At 41.4% G+C, this 15,449-nt stretch overlaps 1 protein-coding gene across 5 annotated transcripts in view; it reads left to right on the forward strand.

The window, feature by feature from the left end:
* CUNH2orf76 (chromosome unknown C2orf76 homolog) overlaps window positions 1-15,449 on the forward strand; it is a 34,245-nt gene continuing 18,796 nt past the window's right edge. Inside the window, exons 1-7 of one of the 5 annotated variants that reach the window (XR_006415521.1) lie at window positions 3-202; window positions 1,518-1,620; window positions 2,710-2,862; window positions 4,284-4,334; window positions 8,057-8,094; window positions 8,212-8,293; window positions 13,224-13,368. Coding sequence is in view for 4 of the 5 variants with exons in the window: in XM_044438404.1 (XP_044294339.1) it covers window positions 2,730-2,862; window positions 4,284-4,334; window positions 8,057-8,094; window positions 8,212-8,293; window positions 13,224-13,300 (381 nt within the window). In the remaining variant the exon portion in view is untranslated. The other 4 variants (XM_044438402.1, XM_044438403.1, XM_044438404.1 and 1 more) reach the window with 4 other exon arrangements.

Raw genomic sequence — 15,449 nt, forward strand, 5'->3', positions numbered from 1 at the left:
GTTCGCACGTTTGACCTTCATTAGTGGATGACTCCGAAATCGTTGCCCAGCCAATCGTTGACAAGGCGGCAGTTCTCAATCAGGAAGTTGGGTGGGAAGAACTACGTGCTTTATAATCACGTGGCCGTGCGAGCGGGAGGGAGTTGTCTAAAATAAATTGGGCGTCCGGCTTCTGTGCTGAGGGTGCTGCCCCGGCGTGGAGGTAGGGAAGCGGGGAAATCGGGGGCCTCATCCAGGGAGCCCCACGGAGAATTCGGATATTTCCCGAAGTTGTAACGAGGGACGGGGTGGCAGGGAAGCAGGAGGCCACGAAGGACTTACGGGCTGGGGTCCTGCTGCTCTGCTACCCTGGTGAGCTCGGGGGTATCGCATTGGACAGAAAGTGTTATGTCTCATCAGAAAGTAGGACTCGAATAGCCTCTGCTTTGTGTTTCTGAGTAAACTTGCACACTATACCCTTGTTCAATTATTGTAGAAGAAACAAAAGGCTTTTGGTGCCTTCAAGGCCACTACCTATTCGGCGCACTCCTATGTATATTGAGACATTTCAAAATCCCTGCAGCTCTGAGCATCGTTGACCGGGACATAGAGTCGTGGGCTTTTTAAAATGTTTGTTAAACAGGCATAAGATCGTGCTCTTATTCTCACATAGGTATGTGTGTTAACCATGCTTAACTTGGCATCCCCTGGTACAGGTGTGGCTTTTGGTAATACTCTTGAACACACAAATATTACACGTGCAGGCAGCAATTTTGCTTCGGTTTTATTATATTATGCATTATTCATATATTGTGCATTCAAATCTATCTTCTGAGAGCACTTGCTTCCTAGCTGCATACCCTAATTTGTGCAATGGAATTATTGGTTTTACTCCTGATAGTGTTACAGAAATCGATCAACTAAATATATAGTATAAAGTATTACACAATGGAATGAAGAGACATATTGTTCTTTTTAAGTTTTGTGTGTTCTTTTAGATGTGTCCTTTAGAGCTTTAGTACACTTGCTAGTTCTTTTATGCGTTTCTGTTGAGAAGGCAGCTGATTATGATCTGCATTGGTTATAGTTAAGTTCTGTTGCTTATACATAACATGTTAGGACTTACCAAGTAAATAAAGTTATTAGAGTCCTAGGTGCCCAAGAATGATAGTGAAATTTGAGGGAAATATGTTTAAAATGAGGCTTAAATTTATTTGTAAGCCTCCCCGAGGCTTCGGTGAATGGGGCTGCCTAGAAATTTTCTAAATAAATAAATAAAAATCATAATCTCACTTATACCCTGCCTTTTTTCTCTGCAAGGAACCCAAGGCAACTTACATGATCCTCATCCACTTCATTATCAGAATTGTACAGCTGAGTGTCAGTGTCTGATGTTACCATATGAGCTTCATGGCTGAGTGAGAGCAAATTTTGCAAGAGAGTTGTTTAGCGTTCTTTATGCTTGAGATGCCTTGAGTCTTTGGGGGCATGCCTCCGGGGCCATAGAATGTTTTGTATCTCTTTCCCTTGATCCACAGAACAGAATGAAAAATCCATCATCTGAGAGGTTGATCTGAAACCTAATCGTGGATGTTCCCTCCTAGCCCTTGAACACTCCAGTTGCCCTTCTTCAAAAGACGGGTGCGTTGGGATGGATGTGCTGGAAGATGCTGTGAGGTTGTAGGATTCTTAGCTACCTGGCTCACCCAAAAACTGGCCCTGAGCGATGTTAGTCCTGGAGTTGGCATAGATTAGTTTCTTCCCATTAGTTCCAGTGGGATGGGATTTGTAAAATAAAAATGGTCTGGGGAGAGGGGAAAAAAAGAATGGTGATGCTATTCTTTCCTCTTTTCCTCTGTGCTGGGCTTGTGCCAGATCAGTGGGGTTTTGGATTCCTCAGAAGCTCCAACTTTTGTCCTTGCTCCAGCACTACACAGGTTTGTACTGCCCCAGTGTCATCCAGCAGATAGCCTGTCTTCAAGGGAAAACTTTGTAGAAATCGTTTGGAAGATGATATACCTGTTTGGGTTTAGCCCTTAGTTCCATTTGCCTTATTTAAACAGTCATTAAATGTTTTCCATTTGCCTTAGATAATCTTCTGGTTTTCTCTGAAAGGCAAGTTGATCAGCTTATTAAATTCCCACTGTGTGGGAAGCCTTTTGAACTGTACCCTTTGCACTGTACATGGCTCTCTCTTCAGTGTGCACTACTTGATCTGAACTATGAAATGCTGGTCTAGAGTCTGGGATTTTCTAAATTGTTGCTGGTGGTGAGAACTGTAAACTAAGGTTTCCTACAAAAATTATGAGAGGGCTTAGTGGTAATTGATCAGTGGTCAGAAAGTAGGGTTCTTGGCAGAACTTGATCTATTTATTGTTTATTTATTTAAGACATTTGTATGCCGTCCTTTGCGAAAGCCTCAGGACGGCTTACAGGAATAAAATTCTAATGAAAATGTGGCGCTTCTGTGAATTTCACAATATTTTACAATACCCCTTTCAGTCTCAAATTCATTATCTTGAAGGATTGAAAGAAACCAGTTAAACATCTCCTGCCATCTTTACTGCATTTTACTTTTCCTGTTTACAATCATCCTTTGTTTGAAAGTATTGAATTCCAAAAATGCTGGAATATATATTTTTAAAGAAATACCTCATTTATACCCAACACCAGTTTCCTTGTGTTTCAGAAGAAATAATTTTGATGCTGTATTATCTGTTTGCCTTCCAGGTAACTTGCGGCTAGCTCACATGTCACCAGAATATGTGACTGTTACTGTGCGTCTAGTTCGCTCCTTTGAGCATCGTAACTTCAGGCCTGTCGTGTACCATGGTGTTAACTTGAATCAGACTGTAAAAGAGTTTGCTGAATTTGTGAAGAATGGTAAGAAGCTGTTATGGTTGCCTGCTGCTGCTCAGTGTCCAAAGATCACTTGGCAGGAAAAAGGTTAGAGAATGGCTGATTAGTATCCCCAAAAGGAAGGCCTGCAGCTCATTGCATATTTCCACTTCACAAGTAATCTTCACGAAGGGCTATGAAAGAAACCTGAACTGCCGACAGCCAGTCATCCGGCTAGCATCTAAGTACAAAGCATGCTTTGCTTAACCATGGCTTGCATAATTGCAGATTGCCATCATGTTTGAACATGAAATTGTGGGTAAATTATATGAGTTAATGCAAAATTGTGGGACAGCCTGAGTGGTAAAAATGGGGATTAATGCTTGGTACAGACAAACCTAATTCTGATTTGATTAATCCAGACAAGACAGAGGTGCTCCTGTTTAGTTAAAAGGCAGTTCAGGGAACAAGGATTCAACCTCTTCTGGTTGAGGTTTCACTTTCCCTGAAGACTCAGGATCAGAGATTGGGTGTTCTTCTAGACTTGGCCTTGAATCTGGATGTTCAGGCCTTGTCAGTGAGCATGAGTGTGTTGGCGCAACTGAACCCAGTGCACCATCTGCTCTTGTTTCTAGAAATGTACAGTCGGGCCATGGTCAAATTTCAGCTGGTTCAGAAGACTGCAGTGAGACTCTCAGTGGGGCTGGTTGTGGGCAGTATAACTCCCTTGTTGCAACAGCTTCACTGGCTATTGCTTTGTTTATGGGTAGAATTCAAAGTGCTGATTATGGACTACAAAGCCTTATGCAGCTCAGGACCAGGCTACCTATAAGACTGCCTTCTCCCATGTGAGCCCGCCTGACTCTTAGGAGGTACTGGAGAGCCCATTCTTTCTAGACTGCCCCCTTTTGAGGTACATCTGGTGGAGATGTACAAGAGGGCCTTCTTGATAGCCACTCCTTTCCCACTGAAGGAGGCTGGGTTCGCTCCCTCTCCCTTGCCCTTTGACCAGCAGGCAAAGACCACCTTATTTAAGCTGGTCTTTGGTGTTTAAGTTGGTCTTTTGGGTCGGAGTCTGCTTGTACTAGAGTACTGGAATGTTTACATTGTGTTCGAGTATTTTCTTACTGTTCTTGTCAAGCTTTCTTAGTGGTTGTGAATTGCCTTGGGTACAAATGTTTGGTAGAAAGGCAAGATGCAAGTAAAATTGATAAACCATAGTGCGACATGCAAGCTCGGTCTGTTTCTTGACTGTGTGGGCATGTTTCCTTTATTTGCATGACTTGGCCTGTACATTTATGCATGCTTATGTGGGAGTAAACTCCAGTTAATTTTGTGGACCATAGTTTGAGTAAATATGCAGAAGGCTGTACTGTTAGTCCTAAGCAAAGAGATGCATGTATACCCATCCTGTTAAATTAGTGTGAAAACTGTTGATGTTTCTTTTCAACTTTTCCCCCCTGCAGATGTGGCATTAAGGACAGGACTTCCACCTCCTTTTAAAAGATATAGCTATGGTATGTTTGCCTTTACTCTTAAGATTATTTTATATGGAGATTTAATTTGCTTTAAGTAAATACAAAGGACATATAATTTATCCATGTCTATAATTAGTTATGAGTAGTTCTTACAAGAGCTTGTCCTGTTTAGTTTTGATAGGAGTAGGGGAAGAGATTGAGAGAGAAAAAAACACAGCAGTTTACAGCCCCAGTCCTAAGCGCACGTATCTGGGAGTAAGCCATATTGCACTTCTGAGTAAGTGGGCATAGGAACAGCTTGAAACAGGATTATGGTCTGGGTGACCTGCATTGCAGCTGTAGTTGAGTAGTGCTGAGTTGCATTTTATTCTGCTCTGAAGGCCGGAGATCTAGGACCGCACTGCCAAGTCTACCTCAGGGAGGGTAGATGTAGCCCCCATAGCAATTTAAGTATAAAGGATATTCATATTATGAAACAGAATCAAACTTACATGTTAAAAGACCTAAGAGTGTTCATTGTATCAGTATCATTTGTCTTCCAAGTACCCTCGGTCTTGAACATTTAACTGCTTTCTCTCATGGCCTTTTCTCTTAAACAGTTGCCCAACTCCTGATTTAACGAAGCTGTTCTGGGCTGATTTTTGTGAAGTTTATAAGCTTTTTATTGCTGTGACACCGTATGACCCCACCTAACCTGAGCTGCCAATATCATATCTGAACAGGATATTTTGCATAATGGCTTGGGTTGCTTTAGAAAGGAGGATGCTATGAAGTAGGAATAGTTAAAAAGCTTGAGCTGCAGGAAGAGCAGTCAACACTGTGTCATGGTGTATTTGTGGAAGCTTAGTGCAGGTGCTGGGTAGGGAGGAGGAGGCATTTCAGGACTGTAACAGCCAGGACTTTATCTCATCGAGCTGCTAAAGGGTTATACATCTTGGTATTCACTTCAGCATTAGCCTGCACATTATTCATGCTGGTGTTAATTGGCAGAGTTGTCTTTTGGGTATTAATTTTTTATTGTCTTCCTAAAGTGCCTTTTAAAGTTGGCTCACATGTTGAAGTGCAGCTCATGACCCACAATCCTTTGAAATCGGTTTTCTGTCGTGCGTCTGCATTTCAATATCCAACAACTAATTGTGAGGTCAGAAGGGGTAGCCAAACAGGAGCTGGAAGCATGGAATGAGGGGCTTATGCATTGAAAATTTGCATAGTAAATAAGAAGCGAGTCAGAATGAAGCTGGAGGTAAACAGGAGAGGTTTTACGTATGAGTTTGCTAAATGATCTAATATTTAGATTGAAGCAGAAGTAAAAGATAGTGCATGACAGCTCAATCATTTCATGTTGTTCCATTTCTATACCACTCAATTGTTGAAGTTCTCTGGGTGGTTTACGAAGATCAAAACCATGATTACACTATAAAAGCCATATACACGCAAAGATACAAGCATACCGTGCTGAGAGGTACTGTTTCTCGTAATAAGGGAATGCATGATTCTGCCTGGGTGCCAAAGCAAAGGAGAAACAAGAATCGCCACCCTAGTGGTGACTCCCTTTAAGGCAGCACTGGCTGCTTTAGATAAATAGATTAAGCAAAGCAAACGCTACTGAGTGAACTGTAGGGAAAGCCGTGGGAGAGCTCAGGGTGCTGAGCCAGTTTGTACCACGGTTGTATTGTCAGGGGTCCGAGGAGATCAGTGGGCATGGCTGGTTCCGTGACATCATCACCCCACCCATTTTGTCTGTTTCCAGGTGGAAAAGGTTTTTCTGTCCTCCCTGTTGTCAATCACAGCAGTCTTTTGTTCTGGTTGGCTCCCTTGCTTCGTATAAATTGCATAGTAATTTGAATTCTGGGTGTTGAGTCCAAATTGATTAGCATTTGGAGCTGGCATTTTACATTAAACTTAAATCTAAAATAATTTAGGGCATAGTCCTGTGGAGCATGTCTGTAACCACCACACTTATTCTCATACACAGGATGCCTATAATCTGTACTATGGCTAGTTTGAAATATTACAGGCAGTTAGATGTATTTCTTTTTGTTACTATTTATTAGAAGTATTAATGTACTGCTTCTTATTTGAAAATGTGCTTACCAACACACTTTTATTTATAATGGATATTTCTCAATATCTAGGGTAGAATTTCTGTATTGGGACATGCTAAAAGAGGAACAATGTATTAGCTAGGTTACTTAAAATAAAAGGAAGGAAAAGCAGACCAGGCAAACTTCTTTGATTTCTGTGAACACAAAGAACTATATTTGTAGTGGGATTGGAAATTGATCTTTTTGAATTTATCTGGCTAATTTTGAAGAAATTATGGCAATGAAAAATTAAGGGGTATCATGCTATAATCTGGTGTTGGGGAAGTCAGTTTGTGAAAAGTTGGCTATTATCAAAGATGTTAAAACAGTCATTGATACTGAGAAAACCTAGTTCAGGTTTATTTATCAGGTTTATACCTATCCAAAATATAGAATAGTTGTCAGCACTGTTAAATGTGCAGATCATGCTATAATGAGCAATTGCAGAATCTGCAGCCATTCCTCATTTTATCTGAGAATGTTTAACATGTGTTTGCCACTTGATTTGTCAATTCCAAGACAGCTGTACTCTCATCTTTCTTAGCTTATATTGGGCACCTTGTATATTAAACAATGTTTTTAGTGACTGTTATCCATGGGAAGGTATAAATCAGTTTGTGTCTGTGTGCACACACCGTAGTTGAGTGGAAGACTTACAATAGAACGGGGGGGGGGGGGTTAATAAGTTAGAATTCCTGTGAAAGTTATTTGTTTAAAGGCTGCCTGTTAGCATCACACTAATGTAGGTAGCCTATTGAAGTCTTGTCGTGTCAGAAAAGAATAACAGTCCAAATACTTCCAGATTATAGTAGTTTTAAATTTTACTGGAATTGTAAGTGATAGTGTGGATTTATCTGTTAAAGTGAGGCCTACTCTGTGTGTGTGTGTTGTGTGTGTTTGTGTTCCATGTAATTACAAAGCAGCATTAGTAAAACTGCCATTGAAGGTTGGAATTCTTGCTGTTTGTGAAATCACAAATGAAGACTGGTGTCCTTGAATAGTTTCCAGGATATTATGATCATATTTAGAACATTATGGGTGTAACAAACTTGGATTTGTGTAAGTGTGTAACCCTTTCACTTTAGGGAGGAGAACAGAGATGGCTGTTGTTTTGGGTCTGTATAAGAGGATAATGTTTTTGTAGTTTTTCTCTAATATTTTCCGCTTTGTGCCATCTTGAGCATTATGTACTCTGAAACAAGGAGAAACAGACATTTCATGGGGAGATGAGAAGAAAATTGCAGATGAGCTTAAAGTACACATTCACAGTGTCTTATTGGGCAAAATGTTTCCCCTGCCAAATTTTATAACTGTTTGCAATTTGTAGTCAGTTTCTTAGAAATGGTTGTATTCTGATGTCTGTGCAGTGAGATATCTGACTTTCCTATCATCCATCATCATCTAGGCTAGAATCCAGCTAAAGCTTACTAGGTATCAATTCAGTGGAATTACCTTCCTGTTAAATAGGTGTAGATGATGCTGTTATCACAATAAGCAATACTGCTTGGGGAGGATCTGGACTCTTTCACATCACTGCCAAACAGTCATGTTAGTTTACTGCTAGTTGGTTAAGAAAACCATGGCCAGAGAAACCACAAGGTAACCTGTGAAAGGGAGGTAATATAGAACTAAATGTCAGAAAACAAATCACATCTCAAAATAAGCTTTCTCTTTCAGACACAATGAAGATTATTCACCAGGCGCATGGCTCTAAGGTACATGTTATGATTGCTCACTTTCCCCTAGATTTTACCAAATTTAATTGTTAGATATTGGAAGTGGCCTGCCTTTGACAGTCCCATATTTGTCCTCCTTCTCCCCCATATGTCTAGACCAATGAGCTTGTTGTGAGCTTAGAAGATGATGAGAAACTCATTTTGGCAGAGGAGAGCACCCTGCAAGCAGCTGGAGTTGGTAGGTAGCTCACTTGGATTGTACTTGTCATTATCCTCAGAGTGGCTGATTATGTTTGGATAGCCGGCTGAAAAGCAAATGCTATTCCTGATGCTATGTGTGCAACTTGGTAATGATTCAGGAGGGGAGGGGTGGCGGCAGCTTAATGTACATTCAAATCATTGGGCTTGGGGGCACCACATAACTCTTTTCAGAATGCTAATGGCAGCATTTTTAAAAAAGAAAGTATGCTTAGAATTCTGCTGAGGGTAATTTTAAATGATTGACAGGTTGGTTATTAGTACCATGTCTGCTTAGTCTTTTCTGTAACATTTAAACTGATGTTTTGGTTGGGAAATTTAAGCAGTGGAACTAGCAAGGAGTAATGAGATGAGTTTAATAATGTTTAATAATTTGCAGTGCAGTGCTGAAGAGTCACCTGGATCACTTGGGAGAACGCAAGCGTAAGCGCATGTGGCTCGTATCTGAACATAGTGGCTCACTTTCTGATTGGAAAGTCCCATGGGGCAGGCTGTGCAGGAAACAATGTGAGGGGACTGGCCTGTGTGGCCAACCAGATGCCTGCTCGGCTCTGAGCAAGTAAAGTGCTTCTTTGGCAGTAGCAGAGCTTCCAAGACTCCTCACTATCAAAAGCCAAATTTGTAGTGACTCCTCATATGTGTAGCATCCTCCCCAAGATGTGGCCTGTGAGCATCTGGTGGAGATTTGGAATGAGGATCTCAAAGGAGAAAAGGCTAAGAATGTGACATGTCAATCATAGTGAGTCTTCTAAATCAGTGTAAGGGTTTTTTTTTTTTTTTTTTTAATGGAAGATCTGTTCTTGATTTTCTGGATTAATGCAGCATGGAGAACCTGTGAATGTTAATGGTTAAGAGAGGTGAACTAAGATGAGCAGACTTCTGTTTAAATGCCCTTCCAGCTATGAAATTCAGTCCCCACTGTGGGGCAGTCTGTGATCCTGTTTGCATATCATATGCATGAGTGGCAACGAGTGCAGTTTTACTTTCTCTTGTGAATAGGCCCATTCCTTGCTTGTGTGCATGAGGCCAGAACCTGGAGTGATTTAGGACACTCTGGAAAAGTGCAATGGTCCGAGTCTCCCCCCATTGTTCCGGAGGGTCCCCCAACTTGCAGGGGAAGCGGGGATTGGCAAAGGTTACCGCCTTCTCCATTCCATCAGCAGGATTCCTATGTTTGACCTGAAGTCTCAGAGTAGGCACTCTTCTCTACACGGAACAGAAATTCTGGATCCTGCCCTTTTTATTCTTTGCATTTTGATTTAACAAATTTCTTCATAACAGTACGTATGTGGTTCAGGCGATTACTAACATAATTCATGATTGCAATTAAAATGTTGTTTAACATGTTACTGTTGCTAAAGTGCTACTTAGTGTAGTCATAATGAAAGTAATAATTATGTCAACAAATAGAAAAATTTTCAATATCAGAGCTAATCCAAGGTCATTTATTATTTCTCAAAGTCATTTTTTAAAATGAGAAAAATAGGAAAAGGTATGTAGCATAGTTAATTGTGCAAAGGACAACCAGAGCTGAGGTTTTGCATTGGTGGTAGCTAATAGTATAGAGATCAGACAGTTATAATTTTATGTCTTATTTTATCTTTTAAATAGATTTGTGTTTGTTTTGCAAAGACATTCGACTAAAAATAATGCAACTGACAGGTTAATTAAAATGAACTCTGTGTTGCTTTGTGGCCAGTTCAAATAGAGAGAAATTCACCCTTTTTCTTTCTGTTGCACTAGAGAATCGGTGTGACACTGGCAGCCTTCTCACAGAACTTGGCACACACTAATTGCTGCATTGCTTAAACGTTTTACACAGTATGCAAACAATTTCTTTCTGTAGCAATCACTGTCTCAGTGAAGAGAGTCATACAGTGGCTACTGATTGCATCCTCTATAAACAACTTGCTGGTGTTACAGAAGCAAATAAGCTTTCTATTACACACTCTACCTAGACTCAACACTCAAATGATGCAGAGTCCAGCTGTTCTTGCGATACCAGCCAACCAACTGCCTAGGTTACTAAATATTAAGTTCATACAGTGTATGCCTAGGCATGCCTATGTGGTTTATTAGTGGGTTGTGTAAGATCATGATATGATCTTGTACCTTTATGCTAGTGGAGCCTCCCTACCAGTCTGAAATGTTCCTACCTCTCCTGATGGAGGCCAAGACTTAAACATGGGACCAGCAGGCACTGGAGTGAGCATGGCTGGCTTCTTTGCCCTGAGGACTCTGTCAGGGGAAAGGCCATCTGCCCCAGTGGGAGACACCATCTTGTGGTTCTGGAAGTCTTCTGTAGCGGCCTGGGTGCTGGCACGTATGCTGCTCAGAAATAGAAGCACAGCATTTGACCAGCAGCATAGGCAAGTGCCAGGCAGTCGGACTGAAAAGAGAGTACAATGCTCCTGCAAGGCAGGAGTGGATGGTCTTTTTGGCCCCAGGAGCCACTCAGGTCTGCTGGGGTACCTGGGGTTGCAGATAAAAAAGTGCACATCCACTCACTTTCACACAGCTGTCCCCAGTCCAAGTTGCTTTAGCGTCCCTAGGGAAGGAAGAGGCAGCTTTTCTCCTGCTCTAGCAAGTTTGCTCCTGCTGCACCACTGCTATTAATACTTTCTTATGGCAGTTTTCCTCTTAGTGGGTAGAAGACGTGGAGGCCCACCCAACAGGACTTTGTAGAGGTGTCAGTTGTGCTCCTGTGCTATAAAGCGGCCAGTGGATGAGTCCTGTAAGATGCTTAATGCTTCCTTATCTTGGTCTGGGAAAATGCCTTAAAGCGTAAGAGTGTAAGAGAAGCCCTGATGGATCAGATCAATTGTCCGGCACCCTGTCCACACAGTAGCAAAACAGCTGTCCACGGGATCCCTCAAGCAGGGTGGGCACAAGAGTACTGCCTGCCCAGCTGCTCAGCAGCTGGTGTCAGGCAGCATGCCTGTATACGACTGAGGCCACACACAGCCAGCAAGGTGAGGAAGGTGACTTCTGGTGGTGCAGGTAGGGGGCATTATCCTGTGCTGTACACATGCCCCTGGGGCTGTGCACTAGGGACATGACTAGGGAAACAAGTAAAAATGCTTCCTTTCAGAATAGCGTATGCCAAGGGATGCTTGCAGAAAGGAGCTCCACTAATCTGAAAATAAGCATTCCGATGTGTTCCCAGGGCTCCTTTTAGGAAGTGCTAACTTCTCGTGGGACCAGCGGGGTTCCCACTGGTGCAATGGAATGAGCAACAGTTTTGGATACTGCTTAGGAGGAGCGAGGTAGCGGTGTTCTGGGTGAGGTTTTAGCAGAAGGAAGCATGTCCCACCTCTTGCCATACAGAATGTTATTTCCTTAGAGGTAGGCTAAGCATTTTACCCTCCAAATAAGGAGCTGCTCAGCCACTGAATCTCTTCATGAGGACTGAAACCATCTGTTCAATTAAATTTCCGATCTAAGAAATTTGTTTGAACCAAATGTATTTTTTCCAAAAAAGAAAGCTGTCTTTATTACTTGCACTACCTTTTAAAATAGCTTTTGATTATTTGCAATGAGACCAAGGAAGATAGGGAGGAAAGGCTCTGACTCTTAATAAAGCTTCTGCCTCCCATAACTGGCTTCCCTTTTGCTTCCTCGATGGGGCTATGCAGACAGTACTTGGGTTTCTGCGCTCTCTCCTTTTGCTTTTCTCATTGCAAAAAAACTGAACAGGCAAAGCACATTGAAATAAATGGGGAATCTCCTGCTTCACTTGCAAGAGAGACGATGGAAAAAGTGTGCAAACCTAAAACTTATCTGCCCTGGGGACTGCAAACAGTGTCCTCTGATCAGTCCTCTAATTGGAATCATTTATGAGAATAACTTTTTTGGCAGCTGTCATATGATAAACAAAGCTTAAATGTGTGTCTCTTTTTTGTTTTGCACGTGTGCTGCATGTTAAGTTTTCAGTTTTCATTGCCTGTTCATTTCTTCAGTTAAGCATTCAGTTTTTATTGCCCACAGTTCCTGGAGATTTCTTAGTCAATATTCAGAGTCCCCTTCTGCCCCCCTCTTTTCTGCATAACTCAAGCAGACTTCATTAACTTCTGGTTTAATTTTAAAAAGCGAGTGTGGAACTTAGTGGCTCAACACTTCAAAAGAATTCCACGTCTTATAATTGTGATGGCTTTCCGTCAGCTCCGTCTCTACTCTGAATTAGTAATGTTGCTGACTTATTGTTTTAGAAGAGGAAGTCCTTGACCTGCTGGGTGGAAAGAATTGTGACTGTTCTGAACCTTTGTGGGTCCTTTAGCTCTGCTGTATCCCCTGTGAATAATTAGAGGCATTTGAAGGTATTGCTGGAGAAGCCAATTTGTGTCTTTCACTTTGCATATTGTTGAAGCCTCATGAATTAATCATCGGCAGGGCAAAAAATTAGCTTCTTCAGACACACGTTTTGATGGGTCATGAGGGAGAATGTAAAGTGATCTGTAAAATATTCTACTGATCCTCTTAGTATTAAATTATTATGGCTACAGGTTAATTTCGGGGGGAAACATACCCCTCCAATAGGAAAAGGCAAGTAAAAATGCAGACTTTCTTGTTTCCTTGTATGCCAAGGAAAAACTGTCTCTTAAAATGTGTGGAATGCTATCTAAAGGATTTTATAGCCCTTGGTTTAAAAGTGCTTAATGAACGCTTGTTATTTAACAAGGTTTCTCTTCTCCTCCTACCCCCACCACCCAATTGTACTATGCATCTGGGTATTTGGGGCTTAAATGCATTCTTGGTATTTAGATCTGATGTGAAAACAAGCTGGTATCTAGCAATAGCCTTTAACTACAGAGCATTCAGTACCATCTGTGATTGTAATTAATGTTAATATAATGTTCTGGGGCTTGGAAATTCATGTTTTCACTAAATATGTTAAATACTTTTCCTTTCAGCAAATGAAACAGAGCTAGCATTTTTCTGCATGGATGATTACAGAAAATATAAAGTAAATCCTGTTGCAACCTGGTGAAGATATTGAAGCTTAGAAGAATTTTTCTTGTACTTCCTGTGAAATTTCATTCTAAAAACTTAAAAGATGTATGTATTGTAAGCATTATATATTTACAGAAATACAAGAGACCCAGAAGTGGGGGTGGGGAGCAATAAAAGCTGATTAATTTGCTTTTCATCTACTTTCATTTTTAAAAAGTTAAAATGTATGATGTGTCAATGCATTGTTATTGTGAAATATCTCTCGATGCCTAATATGTAGGGATTTAAGACTGATATGCTGGCTATGGAAATATCATTACATTTTATCTTTATTCTAACATTAAAATCTGTATTAAGCTAGTCATAAGACTGACTGGCAAGTGAGAATTTGGTGCAGTTCTGTTGGAGTGGCTGCTCTTCCAGCTGCTCTACCCTTTCACAGCCGGTGTTGGGAGTGAGGAGGACAGTGGCTATTGGTGCGTGTTCCCAGGGTCTCCTGATTGGGAACAGGGGGAGGCCTCGGAATGTGGACCAATTCTGGTTGAGACGAGAGAAGCGGAATGCTTATCTTGAGGCCGGACTCCCCAGGTGCTCCAGTAGCCCCTGAAAATGACCAAGATGTACAGTTAGCAGGAAGGTTTGGAACAGGGGTGTTTTTCCGAGACAGATGAGATGGGCATGGCTCTGACCCCATGATGCAATGTTGGCAGAGGACATCCGTTAGGATCTGCATACAGATTGGAGGCGTACTTATTTCGAGAGCGCCCCTCCTGAAAGGGTCGGGCTCAAACATACTCATAAGGAGAGTCCTAGAAGTAAATACTAGATCTGGTTCAATGAACTGCTCTGTGCATGCTCCAAGATTCATTCTGGGTGGTTGTGCTTCTGGAAAAAGCTGTGATCAATAAAGAACTTTTGGCAAGAATGATCTGTGACTTTGCATGTGCAAAGGGAAGAATCCTAGCTCTCGACAGTCCATTCCTTCTATATAGCTCACTCAATAGACTTTTCAGATTTAGTAATATAAAAGGAATCAGAGGTGGTAGCTGATCTGTGCACACTGACTGAGGCTAAATATTCAAACACAATTCTCTTGTTGGGTTTTAAGGGTTGAGCAGGATTTTATGAAAAACCTTGTTCTGAACAGACAGGAAGGTAGTTGGATGATTGGCAAAAGAACTTTGATTTCTTGTAAATCAAAGTTGTTGTAAATACAGAAAAAAATTAAATGGCCATTAATTATCATGGGCATAGAACCATACTGAGAGTGGGAATAATATCTTACTTGCATGTGATGAGAATGTTACTGAGTGCAAGTATGTGGTTAAGTTCTCATCCTGCCATTTGATGAACTGTCCACCCTGTCCATGACTACAGTCCTGATCATTGTTAGCATCTTAGATACATTTTGATAAATTTGAGGAGAGTGGATGTGGTGGTGCTTGGAAATACTATTTTGAACTGTGGCTGGAAAGCTACCTGAGTTAAATAAGAATTTGTTTAATAGCTCAAGAACTTTTTGGGTACAAGGAACAACCTGTTGACTGTAGGTCATGGATGAACTATGGGTTTGGAGAGGAGAGGGGCAAAGGGACTGAGAGAACATCTTTGCCTTTTTTCCCTTCTCCCCAGTACTCATTTCTTTGCAGAACAGATGAAATGTGCCTCAGGATCTCCTTCCCAACCTCATGCTACAGATTCCAGTTCCTCCTGCTGCAAGTTGTTCTGAACTGATTATTTGGGCTCACACAGTGGACAAATTGGTGTCCTGCTTTAGGTTTCAGTACTCTTTCTTCATGGCCAGTTGCTTTGGAGAGCAGAGACTTGGACTTCTTCTGCCCCAGGGAGCAAGTTACGGGGGACTTGAAATGCCTTGTGTCGGTGCAGCTGCTCTGGTAGGCTATTTTCCTGCCAAAGTTAAAGAGAGTCTCCTACTCCCCTTTCTCCCATTTAGGTGCACAGCATGGTAATTTTACTGTTATAGCGATGGGTAGATTTTGTGTTTATGGCAATTTGGAGTTGTACAGGTGTATCTTTTAATATACTGATGTTCCTAAGTATTCAGTCACCTGAGAGCCATTTTGTGAATGACAAGCATACAGTTTGCTGAGCACATTTCCAGAATTACTATAAGTCTCACAATGACAGGCATACCTTAACTGCTTTTGAAGAACAATGCAATTTTA

The sequence above is a fragment of the Varanus komodoensis genome, unplaced genomic scaffold (assembly GCF_004798865.1).
Source record: "Varanus komodoensis strain SLA01 unplaced genomic scaffold, ASM479886v1 scaffold32, whole genome shotgun sequence".
Lineage (NCBI taxonomy): Eukaryota > Metazoa > Chordata > Lepidosauria > Squamata > Varanidae > Varanus > Varanus komodoensis.